We start from the raw sequence: 16,495 nt of genomic DNA on the forward strand, positions 1-16,495 counted from the left end.
ACTCATTAAAAGTGACTTAAACCTGGACGAACCGACCTAGATTTCACCAGGTCGAGCGAATTCCTAAATTTGGTTCATAAGACTTTGTTAATAGTTCTTATTGGCAAATTCAATGTACTCTTATGCATTATATAGATAGTAAATAAAGTAAAATATTTTTTTAAAATTAATGCCTACATAGTTATGTAATATCACAAATTATCTACGTGCCTCTCTACAAGTACACTTGCATAAAAATAAGATTATAACTCTTCTACATACGCAATAGCTTGCATAAACAATATGAACCCTACATAAAAACCTCAAAAAGTGGGTCTCACTTTGTTTTTTAGCTTACATTATTCTCCAAACTTACCTATATGAAGGAATTTTTGGCTTTTCATCAGCGAGACAAGAAGACCTTATGCCAGCTTCTTTAATTTAAAATCCAGGGAGTATTTTTATAATATGCTCAAAAGTATGTCATACCTACATATTCCAGCTTCTTAGTCCCAATACATAGTAAGAACGACAATACCTCATTTTATGTGACACAGTCATCTTTTCTCATTCGCCTGTTTCATGCTACTTTGATCTCATAGTTAAAACTCTGTCATGAAAATTGAGTCCTTGTACTTGTACTTTCCCCTTCCTACCTGTGTGCAAATACAAACAAAAGAAATCATAAAATGGAACAAAATTAAAGCTTCCCTTGATACTAACTGTTGTAGTTCAACGTGTGAATGTCCAATACTGTTACAGATCCAGGAAATCCTCCCTCTCAATTTTGATAGATAACAAAAAGGAAGAAATGATTTTGTGAATCAAACAAACCGGATGATCAAACATCATGCATAATCTACTACCGTCCCAAATAAATTAACTACAGATAGGGTTGCCTAATTTAGTATAAAATCTGATTCTTCATATCTCGAACCCGCCTGCAAAATGGCTCCAGCAGAAACAGTTTACGAGCTTTGCATAAACACATGAAAAGAGATCTCCTCTGCCCTCTCGAGGGGCTCCTCTTTTGGAAGGGTTTGGATTTAACCATCTCTTGAGAAGTTCTCCTTCATTCAGTGGCCGTGCTGTTCCCATCAGTGACCCAGTACTGTTTAACAGCAACCAGTATCTTCTCTGGTACCAAGGGGCCATCGTCATGATCGTTTAATTTGATGTTCCATCTCATTCCACTGGCAATCCTTTTCACCTTAACGATAACATCTACTTCATCACGTATTATGACTGCTCCTTCAGGTCGAAGGATTCGGTCCATCTCCAGAAGGATGTCCTCTAGCTCACACCTGATTCAGTTGCAACCAGTATAAACTTCCAGCTCAAAGTTCTGCTTCATGCATTCCTGCTATTGAGGACTCACAAACGAAAAGTCCTTCTAACTTACTGTGATAAAATGCAGTAACACTTACCTGTTTTGGTATAAACTGAAAAGGCCACTGGCGTGGATGAGGTCATAGGTCCTTGGGTAAGTGGAAAATCCTTCACACCTGAACAAAACAGGAAGAAGAACTGGTCAGATGCAGAGCTGCCAGACGAGAGAGAAACCTGCAAAGCAATTTTCTACCAAAGTAATGCATATAAAAAGGGTTTTGAGCATCAGTGGGTGTCACACCAAGATGTACCAGGTAACATTTGACACATCTTGGATTTTTGAGGGAGGCATGATCTTTGCCGGGTTTTCAGAAAACTGTAAGCACAACAGGTTACAGATTTCTGACAACCCAACAACAGAAAAATTGAACTACCTTATTTGGCAAGACCTACCTAGTAGCAGACTATTATCCATGGAAAGTTCAATTACTTCTTTTGGTGGAAAAGAATCTCTATATTCTTGATAACAGTACACATAAAGACTAATCTATTGATTAGCAAAAATAAGTTTTTTAATTCTCCAAGACTGCAAATTATTAAGTGAAAAAAAAAAACTCTACTAGTCTATCAGTATCTGTAATTCAGGCAACAAAAAAATTAATGAGGATGTAAGGACAAAGTGACAAAAATAAGTATGAACATAACTAGGAATGACAAATCCAGGGAGCTACTTGAAAATAAAGAGACATTTAAGATTCAGAAATCATACCAGTCATGATAAATTCCAATTAACCCTCGCTCGTATATAACACCAAGAGTGCTCTTCTTAGCAATCGTTGGAACTACATTCATTACCCATAATTTTGGAGATTCAAGTGCCGCTGCAAAGCTGCCAAAGCCTGCATTCATATCCATTATATTGCGATATCTCCCTGAGTCGATTAACTTATTGACCTTCTTATATGTTCCAACATGCTTCTCCCACAATCTGTTGTCCTCTTGATAAGACTCGATTGAGACACCAAATATAGAACCACTAGCAATTCTGGGTGGGACAGTCTTAAGTCGGTCAGGGAAAGTTTTCAATTCTCCCCCGGCTACTTCATCTGGGCTGTTAACCTTGGGATATGGAGTAACGCAAGCGGACATCTTCTTGTACCTGTAAAATCCACACAAAAAAACAAGAAAAGATAAGTAACTGATAATAACAGATCAAATGAAAAATACACTTTCAAGTACAGATAATACCAGACATTGTCTGCATCATCAGATTCACAGAAACTAACATCAGAGTCTTTTCTCCCAGAGCAAGAATTGGGATTTACACTCTTTCTCCAGATGGCCATTTCATTCTTTTCATACACCTTTTCCCAGCAAAGGAGTTTAGCAATGTCTTCAATCTTTCTCTGTTCCTTTTGAAGTTCATTCTTGGGGCGCTGCCATGCAGCATAGTTATTTCTCCAGTTAATTGGGGGTCCGGAAAGTATCCAGTACCCCCCAGGTCTCAAAACACGGTCCACTTCCATCATGTACATCCCATCTGAAAAAGATTATCCAATGTGGTGAAAGATGTTCTCAACACTTCCAAATATATGAAAGGAGCTAGAGAAAACTAATGAACACCAACAGTAACCCAGATGATTGTTGAAGTCAATCCTCACCATTAGAACCCCATGGGATTAAACAACGAGAGCAGTGGGCCATATCAAATGCTCTAGAAGGGTAAGGGAGCTGTATGGTTCCAAGCACTCCAATAACAGCAGGCACACCTCTTTCAAGGGCAAACTGCACTTGTGCCTCATGTGAATCTCTGGGTGCAAAGGACATTGCCAGTACATTTCTTTTCAACAGGTAAGCCCCCCAACTTGCCACCTGAAAAATTACATGTTTTCATTTGTCCAGATCATTTTAGAAAACACAATGCATGGAAAGCAAAAGGGTCAAATAAAACACCAGTTTTTATGTCCTAAAATCATTACATCTTGGTCAAGGATAAGAAAAAAACAAACAGATAAACATCATGCAATCAGTTTCCTAGTGCCAACCACAAAAGAGTAAATACAAGGAGATATCCTGACTCCAGTATACAGAGAAACCAGTACATTGCTATGATAACAACAGTTCTTTTTTTTCTCTTGAGAGGAGAGAGGGTAAACTGAAGTTGCTGGTGGTGTTAAAAGCAAAAATCAAGTCCACAGATAGCAAGAAGCCACCAGAAATTTACAAGAACAAGAAAAAAACGAGTAAATGATACTGCAAGAAGAGCTCGCACAAATATGTAACATGGAAAAGATTAATAATAAAAGAATAATCAACATACCCCACAACCAGTATCCAGTGCAGTCCTGACTGTGCCATTAGCTATTGGAACCACGGAAGCAAGTTGATCAATATAAGCATCTGCACCTTGAGGAAACTGCGTCCCGCCACCGGGGAACCTGAACACATTACCTTCATATTGAACCCAGTTCTGAACGGCCTTCTCAACTGTCAAACTCTTATAAGGAACATTTGCATATGGAACATAGTCGCGACTCTTTGGCCAGGGGAATGGTGTAATATAACCTTTGGGTGCGGGAATAAGACAATGCAATTTTTCATTTTCTGGAGGGCAATGTCGCTCTCTATAATTCATATTTTCTCTCGGAAAGGTCATTGCACGCTTTTGCTCTTGGCATGGTGTATAATCAGTGTACCGTGCATTACAAGGCTTGTATTGTTTAACTTTAGTTTCTGACACTTCAATTTTATCAGTTGAAACAGCATGGTGGGTCTCAAAATTCAAATCAGGCATGACAGTGCAGTCAGTCTGCTTTGTGATTTCTAAAGCTATACTGTCTCCCTTTCCAAAACCACTTTTTTGCCATGCACCCAAAATATAAAAGAAGCAACACAAGCCCGCTACAATAACTATAGATACGGAGCTCCTGGTCCTACTGTCTCCTGGGTTCATTTTCCCAGCCATGCTGTGCCCAACGAAAGTTACCTGGATGTGCAAAGAAGAACACGAAGGTTAAAACACCAATCAAAAAATACTAAAACTAGTCAATGCTATAAGCTCCATGTACTAAGGACTGGAAATATAAACTTAATCTGCTCCAAATGAAAAACAGCTAGAGGATTAAGCTTTTGCTGTCTAGACGGACTCAAATATAAGAAAAGGTCCAAGAGTTTGCTGTCTGGCTCATAATTTGCCTTACTCAACCCAATCAGCAGGCCGCACATAATAAACTATTAGGACAACTTGTATTTTAAGAATTTAATTTTCGGAAGGCCACACAGTATCTGACCCTGGGATACATAAACTATGACGATGGCAAGAGATGTGCAAAAATGTGGTTAACGAAAAATAAAAGTTGAAAACTACCAAGCTCTTGCCGCCTGATTTGGAACTCGCTCACTAGAGACAGAATAGCAGTTTCGAGTCTGAGACCGTTCCGACATGGATGTGGAGAGGACGCTCAAAAATGCCCTTTCCAGCAGAGCGAAAGGAAGACTTCAGATCCAGAAAAAATCTTGAGATCTGACTTCGAAAGATATTTACATGACAATGCCTATTTACAGAAATCAATTCTAAAGCGACACAGAAATTCCTAGTCAAAGATAAAGAACCGTATGCAAAAGAGAGTTTGAAGTAACGTGAACAACCATTCCTTTGCACTTAGAGAGTAAACTCGAAAGATTAAGCATATTGGAGTATAACCTGCTCTGTTATGCCATATCGAATTTAACAAAGCATCCTCCAAAAGAAAGAAAACAATGAGAAGAAACGGAGAGTTTAAGCCACGGTAAGATCAGATAAAAACATAAATTTGACAAGACAATGACCATAAAAGAACACAAGATTCAGCTAAAAGTAGCACTTCTCATAAAATATATCAATTATTAACCAGACAAGCAAATACTCACTGGATCCAACTTAATTAACACTTATCCAAAACAGAAACGGATTCCACACTGCGAAACAAAAGAATAAAACCAGACCAGTCTCGATTTCTTACACCAGTTCCGGATCGCAAGACGCTAAAGTCGACCTCTGTTCATCTCGCTTCAGACGACAAGAATCTGAACTCTCCTCCCGGTAACAAACCGCACAGTCACATAGATCGAAAAGGAGCAGCAAGGCGATTCGCCGATCGAGATTGTTTTTTTTTTTTTTTTTCTAAAGAAAAACAGTCCTGAAGCTACTGACAGTCCAGCGAACCGATAGCGCTGAGGGGGAGACAGAAACGAGTGGGAACGATAAGACGATCTGCAAGCCTAAATAAGCTCCAAAAAAGCCGCGCCCCTGAGTCTCTCCGTGGAAAAGAGTAAATGAAAAACTAATCATTCTTATTTCCCGCCGCATCCGCAGAAAAAATCATTTTCTATCGCGGCTATTTCTAACATGAGCCGTGCGCTACTTCACCGGCTGTTCCACGTGGCCATGTAGTCATCTAAAAATACAGTAAATACCGAAAATATAAATTTCCAAATCGTAAGCATTTTTAATCTAATTCTAGTGTAAAAACAGATATCATAACTAATTTTTTATTATTTTATGGCATTACATGAAGCAAGAAAAATAAACATTAGTCAGATAAATATTTTTGTGTCATTTTATTTTTTCACGACAACACAAATGGTCTCTCCATGTGAAATAATAATTACATATTTTTTAATTTAATCATTCTTATGGTTTGTTATTGGTAGTACGAGTCCTAATTATCATATTAGATATCAATAATTAAAAAATAAAAGTGAGAAATTGTAATCACGCGTCTATAATTTTTTTGAAATAAACATATACTTTAGACATAACAATCAAACCGTGTAAAAAAAAACTTATAAAAAATATATCATTTGAACAAAGAAAAATTTTGTTGGTAATATTTATAGAGCAATGTCTCATAAACTTATTTAATATTATAATATAACCTAATATATTAACCATAAAACAACTTATTCAAATACTTTAATTTTTAATATCTATTTAAAACTTTATAAATATGAATTTTATAAGAAAAATGGGGGCATAGACCTACCAAAATTTTAATTTAACCATTAAATTGAATTGAATGCCTTAAAAGGCTATTTTTATTTTAAATTATAATTTTATATTATGCATCCATAATTGATGTACTTATGAAAGTTTTTTATTTTTATCAATTTTTTTATAAAGTGGAAATAATAACATTATTGTAAATATAATTAAGTAAATAATATTATTACAAGCAACCAAAGTCTCATTTTTATAACTTTTTGTTTTTTCTTAATTTTATAAAACAAATATTCCAGAACGTTTCCAAAATCCAGAGAATATAATATGTTTAAAAATCGCAACGAAATTAAACATAAACAAAAACCGAACAACTTTTAACCCAGTTAACTCTCTTGTGCACCCTGCGTAAGATAGCAACTTGTCTTTGCTCCCTTCTCGTCGTTCGGAGACAAAGACGTCCAAATCTAGGCCTTTATTCATCTCCGCTCCGTGCGCTTTACTCATGAAAGCGGTACAGGGACTAATAATCTGAGAGACTAAATCTAATATTCTCCAGCTCGGTGTGCGCATTTATGACGTGGGCGCAAGATAGAAACTAATGAAACTGAAATTAATGTGAAAAGCCGCCGGTTTTTTGTCATTCGAGGGCTCCAATTTGCCCAAATTAGGGCTTTTAGTTCCTTGAGTCGAATCTGAAAAACGTTTATGTCGGCATCCGCTGGGGCCCAATGGTGTCGGTGCGACACGGCACTTGACAGGGCACGACAACTCCGGAGGAGAGAGAAAATGTAAAAAATATTGCTTTGGGACGTGGGAGTCGATTTGGTGGGCGTCAGGGACAGGAGAAATGGTGGTCCGCACGGTTGGTTGGTAGGGGAAAATGGGAGAAACTGCGTTTTTTTTTTTATTATTTTTCATGAATATCTAAATAAGTGAAAAAAAGTATTTTTTTTTATTCGGTTTGATAATTGCATGTTGCATTATTCGTAATTTCATCGATGTTAAACATATAAATGATGAGTAGGTTGAACCTCCATTGATTATTGGTGATGAAAAGGGTATTAGAGAAGGTGCTTCCTTTGATGAAATAGAAGTTCAAACTCTTTATATATTCAATTAGATTGTTCAAGTGAATTTGAGTTGTGCGAGCATGTCATATCTTATTATATTATAAGATATTTTATATTCAATTATTTATAATTGAAATTGGTAGTGAAAGAAAGTGGTTCAACTTTTTAATTTTAAATGAGCTTGGATTTAAATTGTATGAATTTTTTATTTTAATATTTTCATAGTTTTTTACTTCAAATTAAGTTTTAAAAATAAATAGAAACTTTAATTTTATTTTATTTTATTTTTTCATTTTTCAGTATATCCAAATCCATATAACTTGATAAAATTCTTTGAGACCCATGAATATAAAATCGATGCAAATTTTAACATTCAATCTCTCTAATCCCTTTACGATGTAGGGTTTTTGTTGCTTGTCAAAGAAAAAAAATTACTCAATGTTTTTTTTGTCATATTTGATATAGTGGAAGATCCATATCCTGCATTGCTTCCTTTCCCATGCTACGATCCGTTCTCTTTTGTTTACAAATAAATCAACCCATTGTAATTTTGTTACTCTTCTAGTCTCTCCTTTTTTTTTATATATTGTTTTTTTCCTCAAAATTTATTGCTTCAATTCTACTTTATATATTGTGGGGGATAGAAAAATATTTTTGTCATTGCCTTGAGTTTTGGGTGATGTGTTAGTAGGAATAATGCTACATAGACAAAATATTAATATAATCCTTAGTTTTATAAGGTTGAACAATAAGTCTCCTCAATTTTATTCTTTTATAAAACAAACTCATTGTTAACATGGTATTAGAGTAGGATAATTGCTCAGATCTTGGCTCAGTTTTGTCAAAGTCCTAGGCAAGAGTACTTTCCAGGAGGTCACCCATCTTAAAATTACTCTGGCCCAGACTCGCTTAACTACGAAATTCTGAGTCAAATACCTAGCCAATACAACCCGAAAAGACTAACCGTTTAAGGTGTGGAAAACCAAGTACCTAACTCAGACTACAAACTCTAACAAGAGTGGACAGAACCACTCTGACACCCACCCCGCCCATTCTGGAGCCGCTTCTCATGAGATACGAATGCGGGCCGTGGCGTGCTTAGCTCTGATACCATGGAGGTTAGCCATCCTAGAATTACTCTTGCCCAAGCTCGCTTAACTTCGGAGTTCTGAGTCAGATACCTAGCCAATACAACCCGAAAAGACTAGCTGTTTAAGGTGCGGAAAGCCAAGTACGTAACTCAGACCACAAACTCTAACAAGAATGGACGGAACCACTCTGACACCGACCCCGCCCATTCTAGAGCCGCTTCTCACGGGATACGAACGGGCCGTGGCGTGCCTAGCTCTGATACTATGTCAAAGTCCTAGGCAAAAATACTTCCCAGGAGGTCACCCATCCTAGAATTACTTTTGCCCAGGCTCATTTAACTACGAAGTTCTGAGTCAGATACCTAGCCAATACAACCCGAAAAGACTAACTGTTTAAGGTGTGGAAAACCAAGTATCTAACTCAGACCACAAACTCTAACAAAAGTGGACAGAACCACTCTGACAAGTTTATGCCTAATTAAATTTGTACTCAATTGTCTTACTCACTTTTCAAACCTATTATTTATACGTGTAAGCTTGGATGTAAAAGAACAGTCCCACATAAGTAAAATGTTAAGAGAAATCGTTAGTTTACTAGGTTGAATAATAAGCTTCCAAAGTAGCTAGTAATTTTAAAATGAAACCAAGTTCAATCTTATCAGGATGAATTTTTTCCATGTTAAATAAACATTATTACATTTTTTTTAGGTAGAAGGTTAGGGCGTGTTTGGCTGTCGTAAAAAAAGAAAAGAAAAGAAAAGATATAGAAAAATATTAGTTTGACCAATTTAAAATCCATAGAAAAAAGGAAAAATAAAATAAAATAGAAGAGAAAGTTAATTTTTATTGTTTAGCAATAGAGAATCATTGAGAGAAAAGAAAATAAGAAGAAAAATTACTTTATCTATTAGTTGATAATTTTTCTCTTACAAAAAAATGGGATTTAGAGGAAAAAATGAAAAAGAAACTTGAGAGAAAAATTTAATGATATTTTTTTTAAATATTACTAATTTTATTTTATTTTTCATTATTTAAAAAAAATCCAAAATATTTTTGTTGGATGGGTTATCAGTATTGAAATAATTATCGTCACATTTTTTTTTGTTAGATAGATTGTTAGGGCATGTTTGGCAGCTGAAGAAAAGAAAAAGAAGTTAAAGAATAAAGAGAGAATAATTTTTCTAAGGGTTTAGGGTTTAAAAAATAAAAGAGAAAAAAAAAAAACAGTTTCTTATGATGTTTTCTCTAGAAATATTGGTACTTCATCGAAGCAAGGCAAAGAGAGAAGTAAACAAATACCTGTCGGCTCTCCTTACTGTTTTCTCTTAAACCCTGTCCTCGCGAGTCCCGTCGCCGACGAGGGCGAGAAGAGTCTTCCTGATTGCCCCCTGAAACGAAGCCTCTCTGGCCGGACGACCGCTTGTCCCTCCACCAACTTACAGGTATTTCTTTCACTCTCTCCTTTCTCTGTCTCCTTGATACTTCATAATACTCTCGAGTCTCGCTCTGTTTCTCTTTCACACTCGACGCTATCGGTTTCACTCTTCCCTACATTGCCGCGGTGCTTGTCTTCCATATTGAATGCATTCCATGCGTGTTTCTGGTTTAGTTTGAACGATTTACTAGTGAAGTGATGTTTCTGTTACTCATTAAAAGAAAAGAGGTCTAATGAACCTCCTAAACAAAAGACTAGGGCCCGCAGGTTTTACCGATTTCACTACCTATTACTTGTATGTGTGATTGCATACTTTTTTCTCTATTTAGTTATTTTTATTTCTCCTTGATTTATTCACATGTGATTGGATATTGTTTATACCACGTTATTATGTCTTTTAAGGTTTAAGAAGTTTTCACTAGATCCATGTCTAGGATAAGGAAAGACAATGTAGATTCTACCTTCTTTTCATCTTATCTCTCTTAAATCCATTTATATTAATGAAGCAAGTGTTCCGATCATTGCCATGGTTAAGCTGCAACATCATAAACAGAAAAGAAAACGACCAAAGGGAAAACCATAATTCCATGTCACTGTGTTTGTAGGACATCCCTCCTTGTGGGGTGGCCCTTTGTGGTTTTTTTTTTCTCAATTAAATCTGTCCCATGTTCTATCTCTCTGTTCATGAGAATCTTCTCATAATAGTTCTCAACCAGGCTCTGTTGTAGTTAAACTTCAATGCTTAGAAAGTCGTATTGTCTGATTTTTCATGGCCGATATGCATTATTACTTGAAAAGTTACATTCTCTCTTGGTGTTGGAGGAAGAAAATGATTTGTAGTATCAATGAAGGAAAATCCCAAAAGCTTGGGCTGGTAACATTGTTTTTTTCTTGCATTATATTTTTTGAATTAACCAAGAAAGTATTACTTTGCCTGGTCTTTGGTATGAGGACATTATTATGATTCATGTTGTTGATTTTCTTTTCCATTTTCTATATGCATGAAAGCAAGAGAAACCATGTTTCTGAATTATTTTCTCTCATATTTTTTTCTCTATGCTAAACAAGAGGAAAGAAAGCTAATTTCTTTTCATTATTTGAAAATGTGAGTATTTCATAAAGAAACTCAAACAAATACAAGATTCCATTAGGGCTGGCAAATATTCCAGCGGTATAAATAAAAAAATCATACATCGGCCTGCATCTAGAGAAAAAGGGATCTCCATTGACAAGATGACGAAGAGAGACCCCTTTTCAAGCCAAAGAATCTATCATACAATCTCTTTTCTTTTTTCTTTTTCTCTTTATTTTCTTTTCTCTAATTTCTCTCAAATTAAACATGGCTTTATTTTTGGATCTTTGTGAATTGAAATACATTATCACCAAATTAGGTATTCAAATTATTGTGCCGTGAGGAAATTAACAGCATGTCTCTCTTTACTGTAAAATAGTATTGAAGAGAGATTTCATTCTGAGCGATTCTTTCTAGCAAAGCCATGGGCACAGAGGGAACACAGTCTTCTAGGGAAGCTATGAAGAGTCCAATGAAGCGGAAACTGGGGAAGAAGAAGGGTAGCAAGGCAAAGAAGTATAGGAGAAGGGAGGAAGGAGCAGGACCAAAGATAAAGATTAATAGGAAAATGAAAAAAATGTATCAGAAACGAGCGAAAGATTACAACTCCGATGATGAGGCACTGGAGCAAGAAGCTGGACTTGTGTGCTCTGATCAGCTTGATAGTGAGAGTGCAAGTAGTGGAGAGGAAGGGCCTGTTGGTCTGTATGTTGATGAAGAGAAGGGTGACTCAAACGAAGAAGAGGATGAAATTGAAGAGGGAGCAAGGTTTGTGGATGGATGTAGAGCATTTAGGATTGCCTTCATGAAAATTATGAAAACTAAGATCTCCAACAATGCACTAGTGAGTATCTTCTGTTCTCGCATTCTACTTTTCCTAGACTTCATTTGTCCCATGTTCCACTGGTTTTTATTCTTTCACTTCTTACTTTCCAGGGTCCTGTTTTATCGGCACACAAGAAGCTCATAGCAGAGAAGCTTGCTGAAGAAGAATCTGAGCGTAAAGTTAAGGGGGAGGCCAAGAAGGAAAAGCTCTTGGTACTTTCTATCAACACTTTCCACTTGCTTTTTTTGGTCATGATTCCTCTTCATTCTTTGTCTCTCTCTCTCTCTCTCTCTCTTTCTCTCTCTCTATCTCTGTCTCTCTTTCATGATTGAATAAATGTTATTGATCTTCCAGGTCAGAGAGAAGGGGCACGTGAAGCCGGCCAACTATTTGGATATAAAGGATAAGTTTCTCATTGGTGTGGCTACAAAAGGGGGTAATTGGTTTTTCATGTGAATTCCTGTTTTCCCAATTGAATTCTAAGTTCACTCCTATTTTGGTGCAATCCTTATATCGATGACTGTAATTTTACTTTGCATGTCTCTACGTGTGATTTCCAGTGGTCAAATTATTTAATGCCGTAAGTTGATCTTTTGTTACTTTTGACTGTGCTGCTTTTTTTAATTTTCGGTCAAATGTCTATATGAACTAGCTATTTAAAACTTATGGCGTTTGAATACTATTTACAGGTTAGTAAGGCACAAAGTGCTCAAAGGGGATTGAATCCTTCAAGATCCAAAGATGCAAAAGGTGTGGTAACCTCAATATTTGACTATCTTCTTATGTCTGGCTTTAGTCTTGACTTCTTTGTTGATGTAGGAATTGATCATGTGATTAAATGGAAAAAACTAAAAAAATGACTTAGTCACTAATAATTTTAGATGGTTGTTGATGTTTTGGGGGGGGATTGTGCTCTAGGAGGGAGGGAGTTGATGTTGTCGGAGACTTTGATGTTCCTGAAAGTTCAGTCCCAGACAGTGAAGTATCTGACAGTGAATTCTCCTATTAATGATTGTCAAATAGGAGAGGCACGATCTCCTGTTAGTCTGAATAATGGGAAATTTGCGAGGCATTAGTTATGGGCAAGGTTTTACATAGTTAAACTAAGAAAATCTAATGATTCTATAGTTCTTGATATGTTTAAGCTATACAAATTGAGAATTCTATTTATATAAGGACAAATAAAACCTCAATAAACACCAATTTTGATGAAATAAAAAGGTTACTTAATGGAGAATTGTTAAAAGCAACGCAGATTATCTACCTCAGATGACTGTTGCTCCAGATAAGATGAAACCGATATTTTTTTTTTTTTTTTGAATAGATAAAAGGTATCAAGAACTATTTATCTAAAGTTATTTCTTCTTGTTACTTCAAGAGAAACACAAATACCATGTAAAAGATGTAGCTGATGTGCAAACTAACAAACAAACATTTTTAAGGCAAAAGGTAAGAAGGATATTGGGTACTCAAAACTACCACCCCTCAAAAGTACTTCAAGAGATCTTTCCTTTTGAGCTTAAAGATGCATTGAAAAGTTTTCTAAGATCCATTAAGAAATGCATGCTTCTAAAAATGTGATATACTTGTAGAGAATGACAATTATAGCCTAAAAAGGAACTGTCTACCAAAGAAAAACGTGAATATGATGGCTATTCATTCTTCAATTACAGATCAGTGTGCATAGATTGAGTGCCATAAGGGAAGAGCCTTCTCTAAGCGGTGAACAGAAGAGCCCTTATAAGCTCATACTATTTTCTTCTAGTAGATCACTCTATGGTGGTCCTCTACACAAATTGGGTGTCAAAGCCTTAACTGGGCTTTGTGGATGATAGCAAATTTTATCCTTAGGGAATCTTAACATGTGAGACAAGGATGGTACCTAAAGTCATTGGTGGCTTCTTTCTTTCTTTCTTTTTTTTTATTTTTTATTTTTTTATTTTTTTTTGTCAAAGGTTTAAAGATTGGGGGAGACATTGGGGGTAAGGTAGGTGAGAGAAACTGGGTAACTTTGATGAGGGCGGCAGTAAAGTTGAGGAGGTTTCCTTTCCAAGTGAACAAATTTCTTCCGAAGTTTGGATAAACAAGGTTCCACAAGGATTTAAGAGGTCATCTTGGGTAGAGGGGGAGGCAAAACTTGGTATCAGTATAGATGCAATTCTGTATTCGTGAACATTAGCTTTATCTTAAAACTCTATAATCTAGTAATAGATTTAGCAGATTTATTCCATTAATTCAATTCCACATTTACTAATTTTTAAATATTTCACTTTCTCTCCTTTAGTGATGAAAGGATTGAATTTCACGTCATTGGTGCCTCGGGAATAATTTATTGATAAGAACTCCTAGAGCAATAAAATTCAACTTCTTTTGTTTGAAGTCTTTTATGCATCTTGTTTAGAAAAAAAGTGGCTTGTTATAATACAAGAAATCTGTTGTACCATTAAAGTCAAGATTATACTCTTAGTAAAAAAAGTTGAGAATATATCAATCCAATTATTAGACCCTGACTAGACTAGCCAATTGAACTAGGTTTACGCAGACCTGGTCCCTTCGCCAGGTCTGTGAAGTATTTGACTGGGGAACTGATCGTAATCTAATTACTTAATCGGATTTTGCCTGATATCTGGGTGACTTAGTCCAATGCAATGCCCCTCTCCCCACTTTTGTCACCAGCGGGGAAGTGGACCTATCTCTTTGGCTGCTTTGCATGGAGTATGGGTGGGCGAGGAGGCCTCTCCCTTTCCTGCAAACAAAACGGAGGGTGAGTGACAAACCAAAACAGGGAATGGTGGGTCTACACTAGTTCCCAATCTCAGAAAATGGGGAGGGGTGCTCCCTCTCCTTTTTATTTTAGCTTGCATGGAGGGAACTCCACCTTCCTCTTCATGGCTCTGTTGTGCAGAGTTTCTGCATGATGGGGGTGAGGGTGGGGGATCCTCCCCTGCCAGCAGATAGAAGAGCCTATTAGGAAGATCTATGTAGTTGAAATTCTGTTGTGAAATTTCATGCTTCATGGTGATTTCTATTGTAGAAGCCATTTGACTGTTTTACCTTTTTATTTTTTATTTGTATTTTCTCTTTTATTCTCATGTTCCAATTCTCATTACTCTAAAAAAAAAAAGTTGTTGTACATCTTTGGAAACTGTGTAGATGCCAACCTAAGTAGAGCCTGCTCAAAATTCTGCATATGTCTTATATATGGTTACTGCTTGGTTAGTTGTTGGTATGTACATAATTTGGAAGGTTATTAGGTTTGTAGTTAGTTTGTCGTATTGTTTTTATTGCCTTCTTAAAGAGACAGGAGTACTGTTTTTCATTCATCTTCTTTTTTAAATAATATGTGAGGTCTTTCCTTGTACTTAATGAGCTACACGAGTAATGGTTGCCTTTCTTAATCATGGCAGAATTGAGGAAACAAAGAAAGGAAACCTTTCTGTCGGAATTAAGGAAGCCATTAGGTCAAGCAAATTTTTCTTCCACGAATTCTATGAAGGTATGTGCTAGTTTATATAGCATATATTATTGTTCACATGTTTGGAACTTTTTAACTTGCATTCATTAAACTCTGTCTATCGAACTCCACTTCTCAACCGTGTTTAGTCTAAAACCCCCAAGTTGTGTAAAGAAAAGAGAGGTGGAGTTTGTTTTGGTCAGGAAGGAGGCCACAGAGTGTAGTAGTGGAAATTTCGTAGAGAAGATCGTCTCAACTACCCATCTCATTATGTGGGCTTGTGTTTTGGCAGGCTACTAACTCTACAAACACAGAGAACCAGGATCAGCCTGGCTGGGCTCCTCTTCGTGATAGTTATATGCTCACTGATTCGAAGTTAAAGGATTGGGATAAAATGCCTGTAAGTTCCAAATGATCATTGGTGTTGTACCTTATCTTTTACTTTGAGAAGCTGACCTTGTAAATGTTGCCGATGTGCTCTTAGGACCCAGTTGTTGCAGTGCCTGAGGATGGAATGCGTCTGGATAGTTCCTCAGATGAAGATTAAGGACACAATTCCTGAAAATGGTACATGAACTCGTATTTAGAGTTTAAAGAATTAAAAGTTTTGTCTTCTTGTGCGGGCTTTCTGTCTATAATTACCAAGAAGAAAAGCCGTATGATCACATGTTTCAATATTCTCTTGATATTTGTTTCTCAAGTCGTTCTGTTCAGGAGTCACTTGTACTCTAGCCTTCTGTGCTTTTTTTTTTACTGTATTATGAGTGGCAGTATTATCTTTATTTTTATTTAAAATCAAATAGTTTAGATTAAATGTTTTATATTTAATTTATTTAAATATTTAAAAACTTAATGATTTCTAAAACTTTCAATAATGTGTGAGTGGTATATTTTAAATCATGTTGACGACTTTTATGTATAGCAAATAAAAAATTTAAATAATTATATAATTGATTTATGGAATTTCTGTTACTTTATTATTAAATAATATTTTAATGTGGTCATAACAATATTATTTCTGATAAAACAAGCAATGAAACATGAAACAATTACCATGCAATAACATAGTCCTTTTAAAAAAAAGAAAAAAAAAGCCAATACCACATTATGATACATAACAAAAACATATTGTAACACATTAAGTCACGTAGTATCATTTTTACATTGTTAACTTGGGTCGCATACCGTGCACTGTTATTAACCGGAAAAGGATTTTAAAAAAGATTAAAAAATGAGTTTCCTATTATTTTGTTAGGAA

At 35.9% G+C, this 16,495-nt stretch overlaps 2 protein-coding genes across 3 annotated transcripts; one reads left to right on the top strand and one right to left on the bottom strand.

Moving 5' to 3' along the window:
- Nucleotides 1-661: 661 nt before the first annotated feature.
- Nucleotides 662-5,601, bottom strand: LOC137935945 (probable methyltransferase PMT2). The gene is made up of 7 exons (XM_068780383.1): nucleotides 5,312-5,601; nucleotides 3,629-4,294; nucleotides 2,970-3,180; nucleotides 2,557-2,848; nucleotides 2,078-2,467; nucleotides 1,407-1,484; nucleotides 662-1,283 (listed from the first exon to the last, which is right to left on the bottom strand). The coding sequence occupies exons 2-7, from the start codon at nucleotides 4,271-4,273 to the stop codon at nucleotides 1,052-1,054; spliced, it is 1,848 nt and encodes a 615-aa protein (XP_068636484.1). The 5' UTR covers nucleotides 4,274-4,294; nucleotides 5,312-5,601; the 3' UTR covers nucleotides 662-1,051.
- Nucleotides 5,602-9,745: 4,144 nt separating this feature from the next.
- Nucleotides 9,746-15,937, top strand: LOC137936839 (uncharacterized). 2 transcript variants are annotated; one of them, XM_068781748.1, is made up of 9 exons: nucleotides 9,746-9,892; nucleotides 11,337-11,801; nucleotides 11,894-11,995; nucleotides 12,138-12,219; nucleotides 12,344-12,363; nucleotides 12,473-12,533; nucleotides 15,191-15,279; nucleotides 15,530-15,637; nucleotides 15,722-15,937. In XM_068781748.1, the coding sequence occupies exons 2-9, from the start codon at nucleotides 11,382-11,384 to the stop codon at nucleotides 15,782-15,784; spliced, it is 945 nt and encodes a 314-aa protein (XP_068637849.1). In that variant the 5' UTR covers nucleotides 9,746-9,892; nucleotides 11,337-11,381; the 3' UTR covers nucleotides 15,785-15,937. The 2 variants fall into 2 exon arrangements, with proteins under 2 accessions (XP_068637849.1, XP_068637850.1); XM_068781749.1 differs by having other exon boundaries at nucleotides 11,375-11,801.
- Nucleotides 15,938-16,495: the final 558 nt, after the last annotated feature.

Source organism: Aristolochia californica, unplaced genomic scaffold (genome assembly GCF_029961685.1).
Source record: "Aristolochia californica isolate CCGP_79_NKW_82.1479 unplaced genomic scaffold, dmAriCali1.0.hap1 SCAF_7, whole genome shotgun sequence".
Classification (NCBI taxonomy): domain Eukaryota; kingdom Viridiplantae; phylum Streptophyta; class Magnoliopsida; order Piperales; family Aristolochiaceae; genus Aristolochia; species Aristolochia californica.